Source organism: Podarcis tiliguerta (assembly GCF_965153285.1).
Source record: "Podarcis tiliguerta genome assembly, chromosome: 2".
Classification (NCBI taxonomy): Eukaryota; Metazoa; Chordata; class Lepidosauria; order Squamata; family Lacertidae; genus Podarcis; species Podarcis tiliguerta.
Window position 1 is genome coordinate 65881434 of NC_139535.1, and position 27830 is coordinate 65909263.

A 27830-nucleotide genomic window follows, 5' to 3' on the forward strand; every position below is an offset into this window, starting at 1 on the left:
CCGTTCCCCTGACACAAGGCCACACTGACTAAGCTTTATTCCTATCCCATTAATTAGTCAAGTCTTATTTACCTTGTATTTTCAGTTTTTTTCTGAAAGGGAAGAAACCAAGCACGAAACTCCAAACCACATTAATTTTACTTATAATTGCCCTGAACAATACAAATGTTACCTAACCCTTTTAAATATTTGCCTAGTAAAGCATTTCCTAATCACAGAACTATTTTATTTTCTAAAATTATTTGGAATGATGTTAGTAGAGTAATGTAGTTTAGTGCATTCCATTCTTGGCCCCAGTTACAAAGTTACATGTAAGGATGCCAACCGCTTGAGTTATTTAATACTTGAGTACAGAAGACATTTGTTGATCAAATACTGAAAACTTAAACCATGCAACAGCTGAAAGTTAAGGAAATATTATACAATGGGAAGAATCAAGGTAATCAGGCATTCTTTTTCTCATGCTGCAAACAATACTTTGCAAAATAAGACTACCAGATTATTTACCAAGACTTCCTGAATGCAGCATTTCAGTGCCCAGATTATTATTATCTTTACATCCAGCTAATATGCCATGCTTACAAAGAAGAACATAGCAATTGGACCTTACTTATATTCACATCCTAACCACAATTCAGCACACAGTTAAGATGATCTAATGAAATTAGTGGGCTTAAGGCTATGATCCTTTGCAGAGTTGCTAACAATCCCTCTGCACCCTGGAAATCTACCTAATTTGATGTTTGACTGAAGTGTCCCAGGGTGTAAATTCAGCGTTCTAAAAAGCAATACATGACCAAAAACATATAATTATATATGTTTTATTATATAAAATGCCTAACATTTCAACAAGTGAGTCACGTCGAGGAAAGGCTTGTATATTAAAGGGTAGCAGGGGCACCCCACTTGACCTACTACCTCACCCCAATGTTGCCTGATAAGCTATCCTTACCAGGTAGCATCCCAACAGAGCTAAATGCCCAGTGGGCTCTGCCCTCTGCTTTCCCCCCTTCTTTCCATCTCTCTCCCCCCCCCCCCCCAATCTCCAAATGATTGCTTCATGTACCCTGGCAACAACATGCACTCTTGTGCACCCTGAGAGCCTGTTCCTTCACAGTCCAGAGGATCTGAATGAGGAAGGGCTGTTGTGTCTGAGCTTTTCAACTTCCCTGCTCCCTACTGAAAGTCCCATTTTGAGGGCAGCTGAAGCCAGATCATAACAGTGTGAGGCAAAGGGATTCCTGCTTCCCACACCCTGGCAACAGACATACAAACACATGTGGCAATGTCAAAGTCCTAATTGCATAGCATCTGGGGTGGAGGACATCCTGAAAGGGAAAGGCACAGACAGTGTGGGACTGCAAACCAGCCATCATCATTGGTTATTTTCTGTACTGCTTTTTGGTCACAGGCCCCAAAGTGATGAAATGATTACTACAAAGAAAATATAGCAAAACTACAGTAAATACAAATACCAAAGTACAATGCAATAAATAATAAAATAAAATAAAATAGCAACAACCCAGACATACTAGCAGGGCTCTTGTGACTTACAGTGGTTTGACAGACCCCAGGGTAGCAGGAACACTTTCACCTGCTCCATAACTATTACCTGGGAGTAAACGTCATTTAATTCAAGAGGACTTACTTCTGAGTAGGCTTGCGCTGCAAAGAACTCAATGCAAGGCCTAGTGATATCTAGGACCACCAGATCTAGTAATATCTCTCATTTTTCAAATGTTGCTCTTGGCCCCGTGGTAAATATTGTGGGGGGGGGGGCTTGGAACCCTAAAACACCCAACTATAATAAAAGGGTGAGGAAATAAGGAGTGGGTGTAACCTGCCTAACAAAGGATCTGAAGGAGTAACCGCGGATTTGGGTTGAAGGCGCAGCCCTCCAGCGAGACCCCGCTCTCTTGAGGGGAAAGGACCCTCTTTCCGAATAGACCCCTTGAAAGCAGCTATAGGGCGATGGTGGCGGTTGTTTTCTGAACGAGAAGCGTCTGGAACAGGAGCAGCCTTCGTTGGGGGGCGGGATGCTCGAGGGCGACCCAGCCAGAGGCAAAACGCCCTACCGGCCGACCCCGATCATCCACAGCAGAAAGAGGAGGCGGCGGCTCAACTACCGGCGGCGGCGGCTGCCGTAATCCGACGGGACCCGGAAGGAAGGAGCCGGCGAGGGGCGGAGCGGAGGAGAGGAGAAGAGCCGAGCGGAGCGGCCTCGGGCTCCTGTGTTGGTGCCGGGCGGAGCTGAAGACGGACTGGCCCGGATCCCAGGCTCTCGGTAGCGGGTGAGTGGCGCTTGGCGGCGGGGCTGCCGGCCGGGAGGGAAGGTGGTTGGCCAGCGACTGTCTCCCCTTTCTCTCGCCGCCTCTGGCCTGTCCTCCCCACAGAGCCCCGCGACGACTCTCCGGCCCCATAGCCCTCTCTGCCGGGTCTGTCCTGCTAACCATATACTCCCACCTTACCTCTGCTGCCCCCCACCCCATGCCCAGTCCTCCCTTGCCCGACCCCTTGGCTCTGCTTGTGCTCTTATTGATATTGTTTGCCCCTTCTCGCAAAAGATCCCTTCTTTCGCCCCACTGATTCTTTCCCCTTCCCACTAAAATAATAACAATAATAATAAGCTCGTGCTGTTTCTTCCCCTCTCCTTTTCTCACTTGCCCCCAATACCCCCGCACCCTCCCTTGTCTCTCGATTGCCTGCCCCCCTCTTTATTTCTTTATGTTCTTCCCTGTTTTGTTTATGATGGTGGCTTTTATTTATTTATTTTAAAATAGATGTTGGTGGCTGCGTAGTTCATCAGTGCTGTCATGCATTTTGCCTAACTAAAGGACACTTGCAATTTAGAAAGGAAACCAAGTATGGTGCCTTGCCCAGTTGTCATATGATGAGTCAGTGCAGGGAGCACGAAGGGTGAAACTGGGTTGGTGATTTGACTAGTAGTAACCTTTGCCGCTGTCACATATCAAGTTGCCACTAATGAATCACTGCTATAGCACACATAATGAGCTAAAAACATGTGTGGCGGTTTCTGTTTCTTTCACCCTTGACAACAGTTCTGTGAGGTAGGCCCTTGTCATTTCCATATACGGATGCGGAACTCAGAGTGATTTGCCCAGGTAACCTCCCACATAAACATAAGTCGGGTCAAGCCAAGCGCACCACCTCTGGACCAAGCTGGCAAGCTGTGCCCATGGCCACACATGTTCTCACTGAGGACATGATGTTCTCAGATAAGATGTCAGTTGGCAAAATCTTCCAATTGATAATTATGAAACAAAAGGCTTAATACTGATACATTCTCAGTGGTGGGAAGCTCAGAAGACACACCACTAGCTGTATGGGAAGAACTTGGCTTAATTGAAAATTAGAAACTGCTGTCTTGGTGCTGGTGGGCTATTATAGTGTAGTATATATAGCAGCTTGGGAGAAGGAGAAAGCACACCATAATTTTTATAATAACCTTTGTTATCCCATCGGCTATTTTGTACAGAATTAAACGCATACATGAAGTGATAAATAGCCCATAAACTTATAGTTCGTTTAATATTTTGTCCGCTCTTCACTGCTGTTTCTGGGGCATCTGAAGTCACTTAGAGTAGGCGTGATGAACCTTAGGCTTTCCAGATACTACTGTATTAGACTCCAGCTCCCATCAGCCCCAGCCAGTATGATCAATGGTCAGGAATGATGGGAGTAGTAATCTAGCACCATCTGGAGTATCACTGGTTCCTGCAGCTCTACCCTGGAAGCAAATCAAAAGTATTGTTGGATAGCAATCCTAACGCTACTTGCACCAGGAAGGAAATCCCATTGAACTTTGTTTGCTTCTAGCAAATACAATTATAATTTAGCTATTAAGAAGTGCTTCCGTTTGCTTGTTTTCCTACAACTGGTATTAAAACATATTTCATTACTCAACCAGCTCATTAAAATGTTTTCATGCTTCTTATGTGGAAATCAGGCTAGGAGGCTTTTCCTGGGGACTGTGTTCCTTTGTTAAAAATCATAGGTATGGATATTACGATTGCTTAATACAAATTAGTTCCCCCTGAACATGCTTTAACTATGTAGTGTTTGTAATCAGGATTTTCTAGACTCACCCTCCTACTTTTAAATTTGTTTATCAATGAAGTAGGAATGCAGATATCACATTAGTGGACCTGATGTTTGGTGGTAGGAATTTTAGGTGAATTAATTTAGAACAAATGAGGGAAAATTTATGCATGTGTCAGAAGTTCAAAAAATGAATTGAACCAGAAGGCAAACTGAAAAATATTATTCACTGATATAAAGCTTAATATATTTCTAATATTTAATGTGGAAAAGAAGGCAGGCATTGTGTTACATTGGTAGAAAGTTACGAAGTCTTCAGAGATTAACAACAGCAAAATAGTATACAAGAAAGAGGTCTGTATTTAAAGAAAACATCAATTACTTGTAGAATGTAATGCATACCAAATCAATATGCTAGTATTTAAATGGACTCTGGAGTACACTAAACATTAACCACACGTCTATTTAAAATTGTAAGTTCTGCTGTGGGAATTTGTAAGAAGTTGTTTCTTACTAAGAAGTAATTTTGCAATCTTAGTCATATGTAGGTCACTGTAGGTCAGGCATGGAAGTTTCACTTTGATTTCCTAACATTTAAGAATCTGATGACATATGTCAGTGTAGATTATTTTGCATTACTAACTCTACCTTTTTTGGGTGGAAGGAGCATTAGGTGAAATGGAATGAATCAATAAAAAATGAAATTCATTCAAGGTAAATTTAAACAGTATTAAATTAGTTTTAGTTGATCACCATTACCACCTCATTATATAATGAATACAGAAGTGCCACCATCTCTCTGATAGTGAATCTAATTGGCATTAAAATAATTGTATTTAATCTGTTATACATATATACCACTACAAAGTGCTATGAAGCAGGCTAGCTTTTTAAGAATGTGTAAAAAATAAGTGTTTGCATGGCATGACCCATATACTTTCTTAGCTTTAGCATTGTAGTAGTGCAACTTCAAGAAAGGTTGCTGCTTACATGTTGAAAGGTAGGAATGCAGTTGTGTTAAAAGATTGAGACAGAGATGATAGACGCAAGGCAGCCAAACAATTGCAACACTACTCCCAAGGTGTCCTTATACTTCTGATTACTCAAACCTAAGCAGTGAATGGCAGGGGTTGGATTACTAAATAATTGCCTTGAGCCTTCTGGTATGTTTCTTTCAAATCATCCAGCACTGGCCATGGTCTGAAAGTGACAAAACACGTTGAGTGCCATACATAGAAAACTAACACACACACTCTACTAGCCCAGCCATATGTTCTTACAACAGGTCACATACAGTGCATAATAGTTATAAAATGTTACTTGAAATGTATATTATATGCAACAGTTATTGTGACTCATATTACACCACAATGTGCAACTTACATACCGTAAATATGTTGTCATATGTGTCATTTAAATCCCTTCTTAGGACTGTCATAATTCCTTCCCTGAGAATTTAATAATGATTGGGCCTAAAATTTGTACCATGTAGGGCATCTTAAGGAGGTTTTGTAAGAAGCTTACAATCTGAAAGACAGGTCGGATGAGAAGTGGATATATGTTACTGCTTTCAAAAGGGAGGCAATATATTTAATAGTTGGGAAACCTTTTAGGTTAATTATTAGTAAGTTCAAACTAGGTGTGGTTTGGAAAAGTGTAGAATTGATGTTGCTACTAGAATCCCACCCCATTTCTTGAAGCATATAGGGGCTTCTATCTTCTCCTCAGATATATCCCCCTCACAAAAAAAAAAAAAAATGCTGAAGATATCTTGCCTTGCCTTAGGGAGCCGTACAACCCTGTAAAGTTTGAAAACAGGCTTGAACACAAAGTGTATATGAAATTTTCAGGTAATTTAAAACAAGCCACAAGCACAGGAAATACTTCCCCTATGGAAAATGTGGTTATCCTGAAAGGATGCAGAAGCAGAAATAGCCACTGAAGTATTGGTGTCAGCTGGCAACTTCGTTGTTAAGTTTGAGGCAGAGAAATTTAAATGAAAATTTGTTGGCCAAATGATGCCAGATTATATTCATCGATATGAAATCATCATCTTAAAAAGGGGATTTCTGTGACCTTTGTTTTCCCTGCAAATGATGATAAATGTTGGGTTGAAAAGAAACAAATAATGACATTACAATTTTCTACATGGACTTGATGCTGACTTGTCAATGCATAGTTAAATGTCATATACATAGGCTCTTGCTTGGAGGCATTTATTTGTAAGTGTCTGTCATTGAATTGTAACAAGTTATAGTGGTCACAGATCATTTGACAGAAAACCATTTTTCCACAGTTCCCAAGAAACATCAGCATATGATTGACTCTTGTCCGTGAAACATTAGCTTTTTACATATATTGCTGCAGATGGATTTCTTTTTTTGATTGTTGTTTTTTTAAAGACAATAACATTATTAAAGTTATAGGTAAATTCTTAAGGTTGCAAGATTGTCATGTTGGTCACATCTTTAAAAAAAAACAAGAAAAAGGAAGTATTTAAATTAAAAATACTTACTGATTTTGTTTTGGAGGGAAGATCAATAAAGTTACCACACAAATAGTTTAATGTTAATTGGAGTTCAAATAAAAGTAGCTAAAACACAAATGTTATGTACATAAGCTTCCAGATGTTATATTGGTCACTACGGAATTGCCCTTCAATAATAAGGTGGCAGTTTTCAAACTGTGTTCACAAAACTTTGGAATTCCATAAAAGCTTGGTAGCTCCACAGTGATAGGATTATTAGTGGTGGGTGAGCTGCCTGATAGGCAGTTTGTCTGTCATCATTAGTATTGCCTTGCAATGTGCAGCTGTGAAGGGGTTGAGGTGTGTGTTCTAGGAAGGCCTGTCAGCACATATGGGGCAATGACTAGGTCGAAACAGTAACACACAAGGATTCAATGGAAGATGAGCAGAGATTCTGTGAACAGCCATAAGAAATGGGATCACTGAAGGTCTGAGAAATTTGAACCCCATTGGTATAGATCACTATGACTATGTTCATTCATAGGGGACACATACACACACGGTGGAGATGGACTAGTTAGAGCTCACTGTTTGTTTATAGCCCCATCAATGCACAAAAGTAATTTGCAAGGTATGAGAGGCATGGGCCCTGCCCTATGGAGCTTACAATCAAAAAGTTGATACAGAGGAAAGGGAGGGAAACAGAAGTGGTGTACATGATATAATTTCATTAACTTGGGCGTAGTCAATTTCTTAACTATAGTTAAGAGACTGGGTGTCATATACCTCCCCCTGTCCCCAGTTCTTCTGTTCTGGTGCGTGAATTGTCACTGCTCATACCCTGTCAGTCTGAAGCCTACCAAAATCTCCATTAGCACTAATTAAGGTTTACCAGGATTCCATTTTACTTGAGATTTGAAACTTAACTGGTTATTGAGACATCAAAGATTGGTAAGCAGTATTCAGTTACAGAAGTTACATAAAGATGCTTAGCATAGCTTGTAGAATTAGAAGCCTGCAGGTTCAGGTCAGCTTCTGTTTTTCAAATAAAAGGTGCTACCTCACCCTTTGGTAGCTCTCAAATAATGCATGACCATCTAATAGGTTTCACTACATTGTGCTGTAACCAGATAGCCATAGAAAAAAGGCTTACATAAATCACAGTTTTGATTTATATGGAAATATTTCATCTGGAAACTTTCTTGTTCTCCAAGGTAATTGGATACTACTTAGCTTCCAGAGACCATAATATATTTCTGCTTTACTTGAATATAACTCAATCATCAATAGAAAATTAGTTGAAAATACAGGCAGTTCTTAGAATACAAAGTTCAATAAAACTGCTGTGAGTCTTGCAGAGTCACACAGTAGACTTTAAACTTTCATTTGCCAAGCTGTTTCTAGAAGATTGAATTTCTACAATTCTAGGTGCACAAAGTACAATGGCTAAAGTGCAATCAGATTATATGTTAACTCTTTCCGTAATTTTTCTTAGAGGAGAAAACCTTTCAAAAAATCAACCTTTCAAAAAAGCACTGCTGTATCTTGATTTATATCTGGCAAAGCCATAGCATTCTGAAATAAAGAACACCAGCTGTGTTTTGTGGGGTTTTGATACTCGATCTGACCTGTGCAAGCTTCATTGAAAAGAAGAGTTTTAACCACAAGAACCTGGGTCAGGCTGATCCATTTCTTTGGATATCTCAAACATCACTGTGGAGGCCACATTGCACCAAACACATGGTAATGGCCATTAGAATAGGACATTAGCAAATACAGTATTGAAATGTGCAATAGGTAATCAGCAGCAAAACCTGATCTCGTTTTTTGACAGAATTACAACCCTGGTATATGAAGGGAACGCAGTGGATGTAGCCTACCTTGATTTCAGCAAGGCATTTGACAAGGTGCCCCATGATATTCTTGTAAAGAAGCTGGTAAAATGTGGTCTTGACTATGCTACTACTCAGTGGATTTGTAACTGGCTGACTGACCGAACCCAAAGGGTGCTCATCAATGGTTCCTCTTCATCCTGGAGAAGAGTGACTAGTGGGGTGCCACAGGGTTCTGTCTTGGGCCCGGTCTTATTCAACATCTTTATCAACGACTTGGATGATGGACTCAAGGGCATCCTGATCAAATTTGCAGATGACACCAAACTGGGAGGGGTGGCTAACACCCCAGAGGACAGGATCACACTTCAAAACGACCTTGACAGATTAGAGAACTGGGCCAAAACAAACAAGATGAATTTTAACAGGGAGAAATGTAAAGTATTGCACTTGGGCAAAAAAAATGAGAGGTACAAATACAAGATGGGTGACACCTGGCTTGAGAGCAGTACATGTGAAAAGGATCTAGGAGTCTTGGTTGACCACAAACTTGACATGAGCCAACAGTGTGACGCGGCAGCTAAAAAAGCCAATGCAATTCTGGGCTGCATCAATAGGAGTATAGCATCTAGATCAAGGGAAGTAATAGTGCCACTGTATTCTGCTCTGGTCAGACCTCACCTGGAGTACTGTGTCCAGTTCTGGGCACCGCAGTTCAAGAAGGACACTGACAAACTGGAACGTGTCCAGAGGAGGGCAACCAAAATGGTCAAAGGCCTGGAAACGATGCCTTATGAGGAACGGCTAAGGGAGCTGGGCATGTTAAGCCTGGAGAAGAGGTTAAGGGGTGATATGATAGCCATGTTCAAGTATATAAAAGGATGTCACATAGAGGAGGGAGAAAGGTTGTTTTCTGCTGCTCCAGAGAAGCGGACACGGAGCAATGGATCCAAACTACAAGAAAGAAGATTCCACCTAAACATTAGGAAGAACTTCCTGACAGTAAGAGCTGTTCAACAGTGGAATTTGCTGCCAAGGAGTGTGGTGGAGTCTCCTTCTTTGGAGGTCTTTAAGCAGAGGCTTGACAACCATATGTCAGGAGTGCTCTGATGGTGTTTCCTGCTTGGCAGGGGGTTGGACTCGATGGCCCTTGTGGTCTCTTCCAACTCTATGATTCTATGATTCTATGAAAACGGCAGAAGGAATGATGCCCTCCCTTATCCTTTGTTTACTTCATGTGATGAGGTGTGTAAGATTCCTGACCCATTCCACAACTTGTGCTAGAGGCCAGTGTTACAGTGCATGGAAGATCCAGGGTGGGCCCAGTATCCAGACCTGGTTCGAATTCTTGCTTAACCTAGAGTGACTTGGATGAACAAACGGTAAAGCTATGGTGGGACTTTCCTTCTGTGCCGCAATCTCCGACACTCCTCATGCAGGAGATGCCATATGGGAACTTAGCGTTTTTCCTCAAACAACTGCATATGTCTTTTATTTTGGTTAGGCTTGAATATGTCTCAGCATGAAAGACCCAAACAGGATTTTTATATAAAGATATCTGGTGACAAAATCCTTAATCGTTCATGCCATCTGCACTATTGCATTTTTATGGTTCTTTCTCCTCCTCTTTTCCATGGTAGATATATTCAATTTCACTCTTGTAGATTGTTGTTGTTGTTGTTGTTACTACTGCATCATTTCTATCTTGTCTGTCCTTCTGCAAGGAGCATAGGGCAGCAATTATAGAAGAACAAACTACCTTTAAGTATCAAGCTTCTCAGTAAGATATGTAATTTCCCATTTAGCAATAGAAATGTCCACTTTGGGTGCTGGATATATTCTCTACTGTGGTCCCCCTCCATAGTTTCAATCCAATATATCAATTTCCTCTCTTATATAGTGTGTTGCACTTAAGTGTAACTTTAAATAAAATCTCCAGAGGCCTCTGTTTTGATTTACAAGATTGCTTAACCCAAAAGGATCCTTCCAGCTCAACTTCCTAAAGCCTAGTCATGTTATTTTCACCTCTGAAATATGAGCAGTTATTTTGCATCACACCCTGTGGACTGATTTGTATGTTACTTGAGTAGATAGTTTTTCTAAACCTCTTGGAAGCTTTTCCTGTTCGGTATTTTGTTCAAGCAATAAATAAATCAGATGACGTGTATGTACTGCTGTGTTTGCTTGTTCTTGACCTTTGCTTTCCAGTCATGTAAGTGTCAGTTTTAGACGTGCCGTTGTGTAATGTGGAGTTCATGTGATGAGCATGTTCTGTCCTTAATGTTTTCTTTGTAATGCATCTTGTATCTAATCAGTTGTTGTATAGTTTAGCCTAGCCTTTTACAGCACAGTCCCATTCAGTCTTACTTGGGAGTAAATCATATCAAAGTCAGTGGTACTTAGTTCTGAGTAAACATAGGATCAGGTTGTCAGTTTTTTCTAATAAGGGGAAGCACAGCACAGGTCCTAATATTAGTTTTTTCTTGTTACACTTCATGTGATAGATCTTTGCTTTTTATGTTAACAACAGAAGGTTCTGGGGTCTTTTGATAATTAATAATAGTCTTCAGGAATCTAGGAAAAACATAGCTCCTCACTCCTAATAACAGTGGCTATAGAGCTGTTTTAGGTCTTGATCCACTGTTGAATTTTGCCTTGGCTACTTTGTATCATAATCGGTAAGATGTTATCCCAGACTTGTAAAGAGAAACTACCAGATCACCTATGGTGATTATTATTTTATTCCTGGTGAGCAGGGAGAGGAAGTGTTGTAAAACAGTTTTTTTTTCTTATTCAGCCTTTCTATGTTTCCAGATAGTTAATATTAATGAGGTAAGTGGGATAATAATAAATTTGTGGCCAATGGCTATTGTGGATGTATTGCAAATCTGTGAGTGTATATATTTTCATGGGAGAGGCCAGTATATAGGCATTGCTGGGATTGAAAGGACATGAGTGCCACCTTTGCAGTTTGTTTGTGGTAATTTAAAGTATTTCAGAAGTTCAGAGTGCATTCGAGAGATGTAATGAGTTCTAGGGACTTCAATAAAATAAAGCAGCAAGTTGGAAGCAGTTGTTTTTTCTCCTCTTTCAAATGTTTTTCATGCACAATACTGAGCACTGCAGTTCTCAAAAGAGAAAATAAGGATCTAGTCCTTGCGATCTGGATATAGTTTCTGGCTGCTTCAAAAAAACTATTGACCATCTATCTCCATGTTGCAACACCAGGTGATAGAAAGGTTTAAAGTTTCTCTTATGTGGCTTTCTCGCAGTTTCTATTGTCTTGTCACAAAAATGGACATTGGAGTCTTCTCTGAATCACTGAAGTTTTGATTACACTTGACTACAGCCAAGGGACTCTGAACTCATATCACCTGACCCAATCCACACAGATGTTACGGGTGAACATTTATAAAAAGTTGTAACCACAAATTCCTGTGCCATCAGGGAAACTGAACCCGATCAGTAATTATCCTGGTGGTGTTGCAATCTGTTTCTGAGCAGGCTATAAATGCAAACACTCAAGGAGCTGAAGACATGTTTAATTTTGATTGGAAGTATGACAGTGCAGTGATAAGGAAATAAGAGTGCCAGGGTCACTTGGATCCACGTGTTTCCTTAGACACGGCAGTGGTGATAGTGAACTGCTCCCCCAGCAGCTGTTTTAATTGTGGTGCTTCTAGTCGCATTCAGGGCGAAAGGATCTTTCAGGCCTGGCTGTACTCATACCAATTCATCTCTTAATGGCTGATGCAGATGCTTTGTGGAGTGTGTCTGGACCAGGGTTTGCTGTTGGTTCAAGAGTTCCAGGAACAAAGGGACACTTGCTGTACTTTTATGTTTCCTCCCAGTTTTACATTGAAACCCTATAGATATAAGCCCAGCCTGGTACTCTCCACATGTGTTGGACAACTATTCCCAGAATGGCCAGTGGTCTGGCATGATGGGAGTAGAAGCCCAAAACATGAATGGCAGCAGGGAAGGGATGGATGGTATAACCCTAATACAAGTACACCAATCTCATGCAATCTAAACAATTAAGAGTTAAGACTGGAGGGAAGTGTTCACTGGCCAGTAGATAAGAATCTATAAGTCCTGTAGGCTTCCTAGTTTGTAACTAATAAAACCTGCTCCTCCAAATGAGAGATATTATCTTGGTTTGCTCGAAGGATGTGCCCTTTGCTGAAGGCTGTTTAAGACTTAATTCCATACCATGATGTGCTCAGAATGTTGATTAGTTACTGTAACACACTTTTTGGGTGAATATTTTTGGCATGGAAAATGGGCTTTCAGGGTCTGTTAGGTGGTGAACCGATTTGCTGCCCCACTGATTCAAAACCATTTTGTGTGTTCTCTTTTTGAGGTCCCAGCCAGTCATGTGGCCACTATGATGTCACTGCAGCATGTAGATTTAATTAGTTGGTGATGTTACAGAAGGCAAACAAAGTCCTTAGCTTTGTCTTAACATGGAATGGAGACGAAGAAGGAATACATCAGTTGTTTAACCCTCCTGCAAATACTTTTGTGTCCTTTGGAGCCCCAGCAAAAATGGCCGAAAAGAGTGCTCTTTTTCAGAGTGTGTGAAAATTTTAATGATTTTCACAATGCCCCCCCCCCCCCCCCCGTGGTTATACTCAGCACTATTGGTTACTTTTCTGAGAACTTTCAGACAACACATCAAGCTGCAATAGTAGAGTTTAATTTGAATAATATTGTGATGTCTTCTCTTGTGTTGGCTGGCTGGAGAAGGTCACATTCCTTGTATTTTGAAATTGAGATGCCCCACCTAAAATTATATGAAATTGATTATGCTATGCTGGGAGAACTACTTAATTGTTTTTGCTAGCATTGCCAGTTACTCTAAACAAATGACCTGGTTTTCCTCTGGGTCTTTTACCTAGTTAAATAAACATGAATGGCCATGAATTTAAATTATGATTCACAAAAAGTACTTCCAAATTTTCATATGGAAGGGAGGAGTGTTAAACTCTATTTCACCACTTTTATCAAAGTAAATTCTTATTTCGTAAAACATCAAAGAAGGGGTCAACAATCCCTTGGCAGAGATGATAACTCTTTATCTCCTCTGGATGTGATATTCCTTACCATTCACTGAAGTCTGGAACCAAACTAGATTTATGCTGCGCCACAATAACAGTTTGGGATGTGGAACCAATGCTAGTCTTAGAATGAGATTAAAAAGTATAATTGGTTGTGTACATTTTAAGCAATGTTACCAATTGTGTAAGAAGATACATGCTTTTATTTGGAAAAAGATGAAACTGGCATTTTTGGGCTTTGGGTTCTACTCAATTCCCTGTTTCTGCCTTCTGGATTCTGTGATTTCTGAATCCAATCCTGTTCTCTCTCCATTGTTAATAATACAAGGGGGAAAGTGACTTTTGTGCATTAATGGAGCACTTCCACATTAGCAGACCTTGGAAACCCCACTAAATATGTGTGTATCTGGACTGTAGCCACACAGGCAATTCACTTTTATTTTTTACATGATCCCATTATATTACAATAGCTGCTGTAGACTTGGATCCAAGTTATTTTAGATGAAGTCAAGGGGTTTCCACATACCCATTGAGTCTTTTGTGTAGCACAGATGCTTGGCATACCACAAAACTTACTTCAAAATGCCTTTTGGAGAGATCTTTTGATGAACAGATTTATGCTAGAAGAGCTGTTCCCACAAGCACTCCAAGTTGCATTAGTCACAGAAAGTCACAGAAGACTGCAGCTTTTCTTTCTACATTGTGCTGTTCTTGCAGAGAAAGGCTGTAGGTGAGCAGATTGTATGGGTCTCACATTCATGCATGCACACACCTACTCCGAGTGCAAGGGATGGAGGACCTGAAAAATGACACTTCAAACCCTGTTGGACATGAAGAACTAGTTGTGCATTTCAGTGGAATGTGGCCTTAATCTTTCTTTCTTTCTTTTTTAAAGCATCAAAACAGAAAGTTTGCCTCTCCAGAATAGTTTTTAAGATTCCAATCCATCAGTATTGAATACTCAAAGTGATTTATCTCTGGCTATGTTATTTCCGTCAAGTACTCCACATTTCTCTATTCATTTTCAATGTTATTTCAGTAGAGTGTTAATGCCATTTGATGTATGGGGCTTCTCTCTTGATTTCTTTCAGAACCTGCAAGATTTGGACATGTCCTTTATATTTGACTGGATTTACAGTGGTTTCAGTAGTGTACTACAGTTTTTAGGTAAGACATCTACATATGGAATGGACACTTCTGATTACTTCCATTTCCATCACACTGATTATATCCATATATTCATGGATGGCTCTTTGATCCAGCAAAGGCTTTCATGAATGGAAGCAGGAGAGGTATGGGGGGGTAGATTCTCCCTTTCTATTCAATTACCCATCTGTTTCAGAGACTTGTGAGACCCTCCAGTTTGGGGAGCAGAGAGAACTATGGAGGGAAGGGAAACCAGCAAAAAATACCTCCCTCCATCTTGCCTTCAAAGAAACCCCCTGCTGATCAGAGAGCTGTCTGTGAATGGAAGGACGGCCTTGGATACAATCAACTGTCATGATACATATCTGCTAGCAGTCCACCTCACTCATGTTCCATTTCTGGTTTAATTTTTTAACCCCATGTGCCATGTTCTTCTCCCTTGCTCTGCAAAACATGGGAAGCTGGAGTGGAAAGCAAAGTACTTTCAGTCGGCAATGTGAGAAAGGAAGCTGCTTGACACTGCCAAATTGGGCAGCATCCTTCTGAGAGCTGATTTTCTTTTCTGAAAGATGCCAACTGTAAAGCGTGTTGTGCTGTTAATAAAAACATAGGAACCTGCCTTATACAGAGTCAGACCATTGGTCCATGCAGTACAATTAACTGACTAAGTACAATCATAGAATTGTAGAGTTGGAAGGGACCCCAACGGTCATCTTGTCCAATCCTCTACAATGCACTAGTTCAGGCTTCCTCAACCTCGGCCCTCCCGATGTTTTTGGCCTACAACTCCCATGATTCCTAGCTAGCAGGACCAGTGGTCAGGGATGATGGGAATTGTAGTCTCAAAACATCTGGAGGGCCGAGGTTGAGGAAGCCTGCCCTAGTTAATCATCACTATGATCTTCTCATTACAGACTGACCACTGCTTCTATAAATTAGCTTCTGTACCGCAAATATATACCCTGAATTGGGGATAGTAATAAAGCCTCAATTAAAAACTAAAATGTAGTAGCATTTTCAATTTGGTCTATAAAATGTTAAAGCGGCCTGTCGAAGCCTTAACAATGTACTTGTTCACAAGTCTTCCTGAAGAGAGAACACACCTTTTCTAATTGATTGAAACTGCCACTGGTTATTGTAAAATGCTCTTATCCCTGCTGAATTGCCTGCACCCCTGATAGGCCTTCTGACTTTGTCCAGTTTGGCAGCAATAAAGGCACCTTTGTATCATAGTACGCTTAGCAACAGCGAACTTTGTCCTTCAAATCATTATGAGCTGCAGTTTTGCTAGGGGCAGATCTTTTGTAACAGATGAACTCTTTAAGACTGCCTCTTAAAGCTATCTAGGTTACTCACTAGCATGACAAACATAATAAATTGTACAAACCAGCACTGAACTGCAGATTACACATGTTTACTCAGAAGTAAATTTAAACTATGTAATGGGGCTTGCCTTGCTCAGAAATAAAGATGCATGGGATTGCAGCTCTGGACATTGAAATTGTTTAAGATGGTGCATTTGTAAACTCCTAAAGGAGTAAAATACATCTTATTGAAAAGAATAAATCACTTTAACTTTACATACATACATACATACATACATACTTACATATATTTCAAAAACTATCTGCAAACACAGCACAACCCCACTGTTTGCATTACTGTAGTGCATTGTACTTGGGGTTGTTTTGAAGACTGTTTAGAAACAACAGTTGGTTCAAAATAGAGTAGTTACATTACTGCCTGGAACAGAATGAATTATAATCCAGTTCTTAAAAAAAAAAATGCCAATATATTTTCAAATACAGTTTAAGGGAGGGGTAGAGAACCTGTTACCTTCCAGTTGGTTTTACACCCCCCAAATCCCCAACAGTCTCGACTAGCATGACCCCAGAGCACCCCTGACTTAGAGGTGGTCCAAGGAATTGTAGGAAACTACAATGGCAGCTTTCATTGGGAAACAGAAATGGTGGTGTGTGTATGCACGCTGGAGGGCACTATGCTAGGGACCTTCTCAAATCTGGTGCAGGCCTGGATAGGTCTTTTCTGAGGTAGCTTCCTCACTTTTAAATTATTTCCCTGGTTGCAAGTCTGGGGAGGAAAGGAGAGATGAAAAAGATTTTTATTCTCTCCCCCCCCCCCGCACTTTTAAAAGCTATTAGGTCTTTTTTAAAGTTCTGCTTTTGGTGGTTGCTGTCTTTTTAAAAAAGTGGTGTTTTTTTCCTGATTTTCATTGTGGATTTTAAATTTCATCATAAGCCGATTTGAGAATCTGTTGAACTGAAGAGCAGGGCAGCAAAAGCTAAAAATATAGATTGTATAAACCATTTAGGACCAGCAGTGTGAAGAGTTTCACTGCAATTTTGAAGCAAATGTGTCACATCATTATGTTTATGACACAAAGGAGTTCATCTAAAGGTCTGCTGGTGCTTTTCATCACATCCTGAATGTGTCTAAAATAGTATTGTGTTCATAATTCTTTCACAGAGATAGTCTATGTATGAGAAGCATCATTTGTGAAGTTAGCTAGACTTTCAGAGCTGAGGCCCCAGCACCCTGGGAACTCCCACCACTGCCCCCCTGGTGCTCAGGAGGAGCATAAGTGGCTGTCATCACCTGCTGCCCTTTACATGCTTCTGAGGATTGGGGCCCTCTGGTGGGAACCCTCCTCCTCCTCCTCCTCAGGGGCAGCAGTAACCACGAGAAGGGCTGTGTCTCATTGGTTCGAGCACATATTTTGCATGCAAAAGTTCAAAAAGCAATCCTGCTGCCAGTTAGTGTAGACAGCACTGGCTATAGATGGACCAATGGTCTGATACAGTATAAGGTAGCGTCTTTTATTCCTAGACTGGATGTTCAGAAATTTTGCCGGGTAAGCAGAGCTCTCTGAAATCCCCTGCAGCTGCTCAGAGAGAACATAGGAAGCTGCCTTATACCATTCATCTAGTCCAGGATTTTCTATGCTGATTGGCAATGGCCCTCAAAGGTTTCAGGTACAGGTCTCTCCCAACCCTAGGTGGAGACACCTGGGATTTATGGCCCTTCCCAGTTGAGTGTCAAAATTCACCATTTATGGGTAAGTTGTTAAAAGTGAATAACCCCTGTTATCTCAGTCAGTAGAGCATGAGACTCCTAATCTCTGGGTTGTGGACCTGAGACCCACATTGGGCAAAAGATTCCTGCATTGCAGGGGGTTGGACTAGATGACTTTCATAGTCCCTTCCAACTCTATAATTCCATGATTCACCTTAAAAAAATCAATACATGGATAAAGCATGAATTTTAAGCTAGGATGTTTTATTTTAGGCTCTGAAACGCATTCATTTTCCATTCATTTTGTGATGATGCAGCTAATGGAAGGTTGTTTTTTAGCCTTTCAGGCTACATTTTCTTATGATTGAGGGAAAAGCACACTCAAAACTGACTTTGTTCTGCAGGCCTTCAGAGCAATACATGATTAGTAATTTTAAATGTTTCTGAAAAGGAGATAGGCACTGTGGGGGAGGGGGTAATTGACTCATTGAGAAAGGAATAACTTTTAGAACTCAACAGATGCTTTATCACTTTTCATCTTTGCAATTTCTGCTTGAAGATTTGTGTTCAGCTCTGAAGCTTTCCCTTTCTCATTTCTTTTTTCACGGTCAGCCTAGTTGGCTCAGTAAAACTCAGTTCAGTTGACTCCTATTCTCTATTCATTATTCAAACGGGCTTAAATTAAAAATGGCATTTTAGAAACATAACTATAATTGCATTATAATCATAGTAATGTGTTAGGAAACATCTGAGGGCTGACTTGTTGTTCAGCTAAGGAGAATGTCTGCCTGGATCAAAACACAAACATTCATAATGTAGATATACATACCCAAGTGACTTCGACTCCCATTATTCCTGACCATTGGCCATGCTAAATTGGAATTGATGGGAACTGAAGCCAAGCAGCATCCAGAAAGCTGCAGGTTCGCTATTCCTGATCTAGTTCAATAGTCTACTCTGGCAGTGGCTCCCCAAGATATCAAACAGAGGTTTTCCACATCTCTTGATATTGGTTGCTTTTATCTGGAATTGTCAGGGAATAATCCTAGAAGCTTAGCATGCCAAGCATGTGCTGCTCTGTCACTGACCTATGATCCCTTCCCAAATGTTGTGGAGCTCTTAGATGGAGCCTCCTACGCTTGTTGTGCTGCATTCTTCTCTTAGTTTTAGCAGATAAACTTGAGCTAGAATGATATCCTGTCTTAAAGGTGTCATCCTCTTTCCGTCTTTTCTAGAGTAACCTGATCCTGAATACTTGCATGGCTGTATTTACATTTGTAGAATGTTTTGAGATTATGTGATGATAGGGAAATTGTTGTGTTCCATCCTAAATAAGCATTTAGCAAAATGTAATCATCAGACATTCTATTATGATGAGACACTTGTGGAAATTAGTACTTACTCATCAAATACATTTATCTTTTCCAGGACTGTACAAAAAAACTGGTAAACTAGTATTCCTTGGTTTGGATAATGCTGGGAAAACGACTCTCCTACATATGCTTAAAGATGGCAGACTGGGTCAACATGTCCCCACACTACATGCAAGTAAGTCAATATATCCTTTCTCTCATACAGTGGTACCTCTGGTTACGAACTTAATTCGTTCCGGAGGTCCATTCTTAACCTGAAACTGTTTTTAACCTGAGGTACCACTTTAGCTAGGGGACGCGGGTGGCGCTGTGGGTAAAACCTCAGTGCCTAGGGCTTGCCGATTGCATGGTCGCGGTTCGAATCTCCGCGTCGGGGTGAGCTCCCATCTTTCGGTCCCAGCTCCTGCCCACCTAGCAGTTCGAAAGCACCCCTAAGTGCAAGTAGATAAATAGGTACCGCTTTATAGCGGGAAGGTAAACGGCATTTCTGTGCACTGCGCTGGTGCTGGCTCGCCAGAGCAGCTTCGTCACGCTGGTCACGTGACCCAGAAGTGTCTGCGGACGGCGTTGGCTCCCGGCCTCTTAAGTAAGATGAGCGCACAACCCTAGAGTCGGACACGACTGGCCCGTATGGGCAGGGGTACCTTTACCTTTACCTTTTTACCACTTTAGCTATTGGGGCCTCCTACTGCCACTGTGCCGCCGCCTCACAATTTCTGTTCTCATCCTGAAGTAAAGTTCTTAACCTGAGGTACTACTTCCAGGTTAGCGGAGTCTGTAACCCGAAATGTTTGTAACCCAAGGTGTTTGTAACCCGAGGTACTACTGTAACATGCCCAGTGCTGCTTCAAATCTCAGGACTTTAGTAGACTATTGAACTAGATCAGGAATGGGGAACCAGAATACAGTGGTGCCTCGCAAGACGAAAAGAATCCGTTCCGCGAGTCTCTTTGTCTTGCGGTTTTTTTCGTCTTGCGAAGCAAGCCCATTAGCGGCTTAGCGGATTAGCGCTATTAGCGGTTTAGCGGCTATTAAAGGCTTAAGGGATTAGCGGATTAGCTGCTAAAAGGCTATTAGCGGCTTAGCGGGCTTAGTGGATCAGCTGATAAGCAGCTTAGCAATCAGCTGTTAAGCGGCTTAGCGATCAGCTGTTAAGAGGCTTAGCGGCTTGGGGGAAAGGGGGGGAGGGAAAAAAACCCCGCAGGAACTCGCAAGACATTTTCGTCTTGCGAAGCAAGCCCATAGCAAATTCGTTTTGCGAAGCACCTCCAAAACGGAAAACCCTTTCGTCTAGTGGGTTTTCCGTCTTGCGAGGCATTCGTCTTGCGGGGCACCACTGTAAACTCTTCAGTTCAGTGTGAGTTAGACAGCAACCTTATGCATGCTTGCAGGTGATTAGTAGCATTTACTTCCGAGGAAGCATGTATAGGGTCAGTTTCATCCCCTTGTTCTATACAGTGGTACCGCTAGTAACGAACTTAATTCATTCCGGAGGTCTGTCGGCACACAATTTCCGTTCTCATCCTGGGGCAAAGTTCTCAACTGGAGGTAACTCTTCCAGGTTAGCGGAGTTTTTAACCTGAAGCATTTGTAACTCGAGGTACCACTGTAATGCAATATAGTTTATCAGTATGATTATTACCTTTATTAGAGAATAGTTTGCTGTAAGATAGGGTTTTGAAAAATAGTATTTTCTGTTTCTGCAGCTGCAGAAGAGCTGACAATTGCTGGTATGACTTTCACTACTTTTGATCTAGGCGGACATGCCCAAGGTAAGTGATGTCAACATGCAGAAGTCTTCTTTTAACATGTTAAGCTTCCTTGGTTGCACATCAAAAGTTATTGCATTGCAAGAGGGTTGTGTATTTTCAATTCTGAAAACATTCCTGATTTTATTACATTTTTACTGTAGTCTACTTGTACTTATACACATGTAAGGTGTGTGGGATGTTGGACTTTTTCATCAACACAGAGTGTGCACAGCAACTGGAGCGTAGAAATAAAAGGCTGTCCGCAATATCTTTGCTTAGTTTTAATTTTGAAAATGTAACAGCCAAACGCTGCAAGCCATCACCACTCCTCACCAGCAGCATACAAAACATATGATCAACTTAAATACAGTTTTCAAATAATCAGTTATCCTATCACATCCCTTCCTGCATTCGGTGCAGAAAGTAACTCCCTATCTAATTAGGCAAAAAGTCAAGAGATCACAGGTGTGCAGCTAAGTAGGTCAAACTGCAAACATACACCTGTGAGCTTCAATTAACCAACCCCGTTCACTGACCACTTTAAGATAAAGAAAAACCAACACACTGACATGAGCTACAGGATGCTTCAACTGCAATATTTGTACTTAATAGAATGGAAGCAGTGCATTACACTTATGGTGATAGAATTTTCTAACAGGCCCAGGATTATTGCAGCACTTAATTTTCAATGCAATGCTAAAATAAAAGTCAATGTGTGCCTTTAATTAGTCTCTGATTCTTTGGAGAGCTTAAAGTTGTGAAACACCTCTGTTTTCATTATACACAATAAAAATAGGTTAAGGCAGCAATTTGATCAATTGATCAATTGATTGGATTTAAGTTAATAGTTGTATCCAATGCAGTTCACTGTGTTCCTGGAACAACTTTGGCTCATGCAATGAAATTCCCCCTTCCTCTCCTACCCCTGTGACCCCAAAATCTGTTCCAGTGGGATTGGGGAACCCCCACAGCCGATTTGGTAGGCTCTTAAGATTTGGAAGAAAGGAGAGAAAGTTCCACAATAACAATGACTACATTGGATACAACCCCCCACCCTTGAAGTGAACTGATCCTCAAATATTTCTTGGTTCAGCATGGATACTGGGTATCCGGTGGATCAAAGAGGGCATTTTCTAGAATTTATTAGAGGCTGAAACAGAAAATATGTTATTGTCTTAGGGGTGGTTTAATTTTTTAGGAGATAAATCTTCTTCTTCTTTGGCGATCACTCATAGCCGAGTAAGATTGTCTTCCATAAACACGTATTTAGGAGATAAATATTTCTAATGGCAATACGGCCATTTTGTTGTGTTTTTTAAGTTCTACCACAAAGTTTAGCATTCTTTTTTAAAACCTGCAAGCCATGTACTGTAGCACACGTTTAGAAGTGGATTTATGGCTATTAAGGCTGTTTCTTGCAGTAAAATTAATATGGTTTTTCAGTTTTAAACCCAGTACTTCACACTGTAGAACAAAAGAGAGTGGGCTTTTAAAAAAGCTTTTAAATATATCTCCTAATGCCCTTTTTAAAGTTTCTGCTCCTTAATGAGGTGTTACTATGAATAGAGTTAGAAGAATAACAGATAATTTCCTCTTGCAGCTCCTTTATAACTCTCTTTTGTTAGCTCGCAGAGTGTGGAAAAACTATCTGCCTGCCATCAATGGGATTGTCTTTCTGGTGGATTGTGCAGATCGTGACAGACTGGCTGAATCAAAGCAAGAAATTGATGTGAGTTAGTAATGTACTTGGTATTTGTAAAATACTAGTGAAGTGTGTGACATTTTGATGGATGGGGAAAAGAGGGAGAGTCTGTGTTTTGCAGGGACGGGGGGCATTGCATCTGTATGGCTACAGCATCATATATGACCCTACAACTCAATAAAATAAAAATAAAAAAGAGAACTTTTGGGGGAAGGGTTATCTTGCTGGAGACTGGTGCATAAGAGCAAATGGGACATTGCCCCAGCAGTGTTGGTCTTCCTATTTAAAACCACCCCAGGGGTGGTACAACCTGTCAGCTTCATTCTCCGTAGTCTATAGCAGGGGTAGGCAACCTAAGGCCTGGGGGCCAGATGCGGCCCAATCACCTTCTGAATCTGGCCCGCGGATGGTCCAGGAATCAGCGTGTTTTTACATGAGTATAATGTGTTCTTTTATTTAAAATGCATCTCTGAGCATAGGAATTCATTCATTATTTCCCCCCAAAATATAGTCCAGATGGTCTGAGGGATGGTGGACCAGCCCATGGCTGTAAAAGGTTGCTGACCCCTGGTCTATAGGTTGTCCTTGTAGAACTCTGAAAATAGGATGAAGGGAACAAAACTAGAATTAGTTGGCTCTGGCTCCACCTACTGTTAGTCTCCCTGCCTTCTGCCCCACCAGTCTCATTAGGCACAAGCCGTCACTGGATTATCTGATTGCATTTGATTTTCACAGCTTTCTATCATATTTGGTATTTCTACTGGTTTTATACATTTGTTAAATGTGCAGTTCTGTAAAGCTTTATTTTCCTTCCCTGGTTAATTAATGAATCTTTGTTTAGTTTAATGGAGGACAGCCATGTTATGGTTGATTAATATGTGGCCATTCTCTCTATTTTTGAATATATTTTGGCCTTGATGTAAGAGTGAGAGAGATCCTTCAATGAAATATTTTTAAAGGTGTCAGAATTTTCTCCATCATTTCTCCATTGACTCTTTGAAGTTTCACTTCATGTATGTTGTATGTGAATGTATAAAACCTAACACATGTGTCTTTCCCCTCTACATAGGCACTTATGACAGATGAAACTATTGCTAACGTGCCTATCCTAATTCTTGGTAACAAGATTGACAGACCAGAAGCCATCAGTGAAGAAGGGCTACGAGAGATGTTCGGTTTGTATGGCCAGACAACAGGAAAGGTATTAATTGTCCTGTCCCCATTGCTTCAAAATACATAATTTCAATGTGCCTATCATTTTCTCCCCCCAGTGTTTCTGTGGTCTGCTTTACTGAAAGCTTGCATATACCGTATTTTTCCGTCTAAGATGCCCCCATGTGTAAGACGCCCCCTATTTTGGGGGACTCAGATTTAAGAAAATGGGGGGAGATGGCCCAGAGTATGACACCCCCTAATTTTTGATATTATTTTTAGGGGGGGAAACCTAGTCTTATACATGGAAAAGTACGGTAATTCTTTGTCGGTTCCATATTGTTCTCAAGATGCATTATTAAAAGGATGCTTACAGGACTTCATAGATTCCTTTTTAAAATAAGTCACTAACAAGTAAGCCTTTACAGATTACTTGTTCACCATAAAGCCAAGCTGGCTTTGTTAAATTGTACTTTTAATATAATACAGAATTTTTAGAGCTAATTGTCTAATGGAAATCTGAATTGTTGCCTTGTGAAATGTTCTTGCTAATGCCTCTAGCAATAAACCGAAGGGTTCCAATTTTAAACAAAGTTTATTTTAAATATTTTAATTAAATATAATTATAACCCGGGTTGTGTCATTTACAATAGGCAACTCTGAATACCAGAAGCAGATTTCTCTATTATTTCTTGTGCTTCTGAAAATGTTACCACCCACTCATCTGAAACCTACTTTTCTATGCTCAGGAAATAAGCCCTCCGTGAACATGAATGACAATGGAGAGAAAGACACTTGCATTCTAGCGCTAGGGGAACCTATTCCCTCAGTGGTTGTGTCTTTATGGAATCACAGAATTGTAAAGTTGGAAGGGGTCCTGTTGGTCATCTAGTTCAACTCTCTGCACTTTATTCTGCTAGAGGCGAGAAATCCTGTTAGTATAGTGGAGAGGCCTCAAAACTAGCACAGAACCAAAACATACAGCAGTACTGCATAGGTAGCAGATCACCCTTGTAAGGTACTTGCAGGGTGGGTGCAACAGAGATGGAACCTGAGTTTTCCCAGAAAATGAGTTTTTATTGAGAAAGCAAAATCAAAGGCAGTTGTGTGTTAACCAGGCTTCCTCAACCTCAGCCCTCCAGATGTTTTTGGCCTACAACTCCCATGATCCCTAGCTAGCAGGACCCAGTGGTCAGGGATGATGGGAATTGTAGTCTCAAAACATCTGGAGGGCCAAGGTTGAGGAAGCCTGGTGTTAACTTTGGGACTTTGACAGTCCCAAAGAAGAGAGGGGTAGAGGTGAAAAGAACTATAAGGCTGAATTGTTTTCAATTATAGCTCCCCTACCCAACTTCTAGGTTGGATTACCGTAGTGATCTTTAACAGGGCTTGGAGAACTGGCCAGAAGAGGGTTGCGGTCACCATATTGGTCTCAGCTGATAGGAAGTCATTCAGTTTGGCTGCTTGAGGCTCAAAAGGTACAGAGAAATGGGAAAGATTGAGTTTCAATTTATTGACCCACCTTCTTCTTTTTATGTCATTTTCAGGGGAATGTTTCAGTGAAAGAATTGAACACCCGACCCTTAGAAGTCTTCATGTGCAGTGTGTTAAAGAGGCAAGGCTATGGTGAAGGATTTCGTTGGATGGCACAATACATTGATTAATGCCAAAATCACATTAGTACATACTATCCCAAGCCTGTTCATTATTTGATCTCTCAGTGTACATAACTTGAACTCAATAGACTTTGGTTACAATAGCGTATTTTTTTTATTATTGTATCAATTGTGTTAAATTTTAAGTGTAAAGACTGAAAATGGATTTTAAGCAAGTTTGTCAATTTGGATCTTGTAACATTAGTCTCTAGTCCTATAAAACCACTTTCTTTTGGGATTCATAGCTTGTCTCTTTGTCTGCAGTCCTTTTTTGTGTGACAGTGACTTTCTAGCTCAGTATGGTTTTTTTTTTAATGCACTTTTTAACAGCTCAACTCTGCAGACTTGTTGGTCATGCTCATCATGTTAAATTTTTATCTACTTTTTTCAAAACTGGTTTTATAAATGTAGAGTGTATAACAACCTCTCAAAGAATAGTAATGAATCAGCTTACAGATAATTGCATGATGCCTTACAGTTTTCAATAATATACTTTCTTATGCAACGTCATGCAATAAAACTAAATCCCGTTTCTTGACATCTTTAATGGGAAATACTTCATTTTACTGTGTCTTAACCTAGTAAGGGTGTCTCAAAATGTGAATATGTGGGGTAGCTTTTTGAAATGCAGTATAATTTCAGTGCACTGTAGATTTTTTAATTTATTTATCTGATTACTTTTTTGCTGGGAATTAATCCAATTAATTTTAATCATGTTTTCTGAATATCAGCATTCATTCACAGTTCTCCACGTTGTACAGCAAGAGGTACCATGATCTCACGGTATCATAGTACTAGTGAATGCCTGGATTTCGTGCAGGAATTTAAAGAACCACAGGAAGAACAAAAGGCTTTGTGCCCTGCTGTATCCATAGGTTAAACAGTGTTTTGGGATGTGGCAAAGGTGGATAATTTAGGATGGCAGTCCATTGGCCTAAGGAATAGGGCAGTGTACTCAGCACTTAAGATCTACAAGATTTTGTTTTTCTGGATTTTCTAAATTTCCCCTAGATTTTCTAGATTTTCTTCACTATGTTGAGGCCTCTGAGTGTAGCTGTTATACCCCCTACCTTGAGCAGTTTTTATTCCTCTTGGAAGTGTTTGTGCATTCTGTTAGTTGCTATGCAGTGTTTGTTATCTCTTATCAGCCAGTACTCCCTAGGAAGGAGATTGCTAGTTGCCCATTTTGGCTATGATACAATGCTTTCTTTAATGAACTGTTCATGGGTTGATGAAATTGATAGCTGTTGTGCAGAGAAGAAGCTTTGCAGTTACCTCATTCATGAGTAGGTACCACGTTGTGATTTTTGGAATAGTTTAAGATTCTTGGCAGAGGTGATTGATCTGGGGTACTACCTACAAAAGTAACCTGGCAGAGTAAGCATCTCCTTAATGTAAGAGTCATGTGAGGAGCAGGGACTTGGCTTCTTCCTGTCACAATAAACAATTATTGTGGCACCCGAACATAACCTATGTCACGTAATACATCGAATACTTATTTTTGAAGTATGTTCAGAGATTGTTATAATGTTGAGACTTCAAGGATAGCTTTTCTATGTATCTATATCCGAGTATGGCTGCTGCTACTTGGTACCTGATTTTAATTCTGCTTACCACTGTACTATGCAAGTAAAACCATTTTAAACTGGTTTAACTATGTGGCATTCCCTAGAGAAAACGATGGACTAATTTTGAGAGGCTGCTAAGAATTTTAAGATTTCTCCAACTTCAGTACAAGGTTACAGTTTCTACAATCTCTTCTAAGGGAGGAACTGACAGTTTGGTTATACTTCCCATATTGCTCATTCTGCATATTTCTTCTGTAGCCTTGTTCAAAGTGAGTGCTCCATTTTTTTCCATGGAAAGAAGAGTCTTTGTCTGTTTAGAAGGCTTTCAGATATTGAAGACATCTTTTCAATAAGTACAAAAAATTCTGTCACTAAAATCAAGTGAGGGCTGATGTAGTGCTTTTGAAAACAGGTGCCTAAATATCAGATGTTGCAAAAGAACTTGAAATATGGCTTATTGCTGTTAACATGTGTTTAATATTTTTCTTGATTTATCATTTTAAAATATAACACTTTCAGGTTTGTTGGTGAGAGGCAGAGTCATTCTTTAATTTACTTGTGCTTGAATCACTATCTGAGTCCCAGTATTGTACCAATAAAGTTAATTTAGGGCTTTGAATACATTTATACAGATTATTGTTGATACTTTTTCTGGGTGTCTTGACTTTCATTGGAATCCTTTAAGTAGTCAAATATGAGATCTGTCTTAGATAAGCTTTTTTGAATAAATGAGGAGAGGGTCATTTACCATCACCTGTGCTTTAATCTCTTGTAAGATACAGTGCATCTGGGAAGTTTTTTCAACTTACTAACTTTTCCAGATGGATTCTATTTTTCCTCGGATATTTCCAAAGGTTACATTTGCTTATTAAATGAATCAGTAGCTTAAGCACCTTACATTATTGTGCATGCTGCGGAATCAGATACCCACTGATTATCTTCTGTCCTTTGAGATATGAAGTCATGAAGGAATAGAGATGATCTGCTTTTTACCTTCAACTATACTGGGATAGGGGATCTGTGGCCCTCTAG

General features: G+C 40.4%; 1 protein-coding gene across 2 annotated transcripts; it reads left to right on the plus strand.

Annotated features, from left to right (window-relative positions):
* The first annotated feature begins 327 nt into the window (after nt 1-327).
* On the plus strand, nt 328-27421 carry SAR1B (secretion associated Ras related GTPase 1B). 2 transcript variants are annotated; one of them, XR_014508443.1, is made up of 7 exons: nt 328-2291; nt 14510-14585; nt 19026-19145; nt 20677-20742; nt 22347-22450; nt 23493-24674; nt 24820-27421. XR_014508443.1 is itself a non-coding variant. In XM_083428957.1 (7 exons), the coding sequence occupies exons 2-7, from the start codon at nt 14528-14530 to the stop codon at nt 25237-25239; spliced, it is 597 nt and encodes a 198-aa protein (XP_083285083.1). In that variant the 5' UTR covers nt 328-2291; nt 14510-14527; the 3' UTR covers nt 25240-27421. The 2 variants fall into 2 exon arrangements, 1 of the variants encoding a protein (XP_083285083.1); XM_083428957.1 differs by having other exon boundaries at nt 23493-23624; nt 25123-27421.
* The last annotated feature ends 409 nt before the right edge of the window (nt 27422-27830 follow it).

What these genes read in the sequence shown, in the direction of transcription:
- SAR1B (XM_083428957.1), top strand. Translation starts at nt 14,528, where the DNA reads ATGTCCTTTATATTTGACTGGATTTACAGTGGTTTCAGTAGTGTACTA. An exon ending in TGTCCCCACACTACATGCAA is followed by an intron (nt 19,146 to 20,676) that starts GTAAGTCAATAT and finishes CTGTTTCTGCAG; the next exon opens with CTGCAGAAGAGCTGACAATT. An exon ending in TCTAGGCGGACATGCCCAAG is followed by an intron (nt 20,743 to 22,346) that starts GTAAGTGATGTC and finishes CTCTTTTGTTAG; the next exon opens with CTCGCAGAGTGTGGAAAAAC.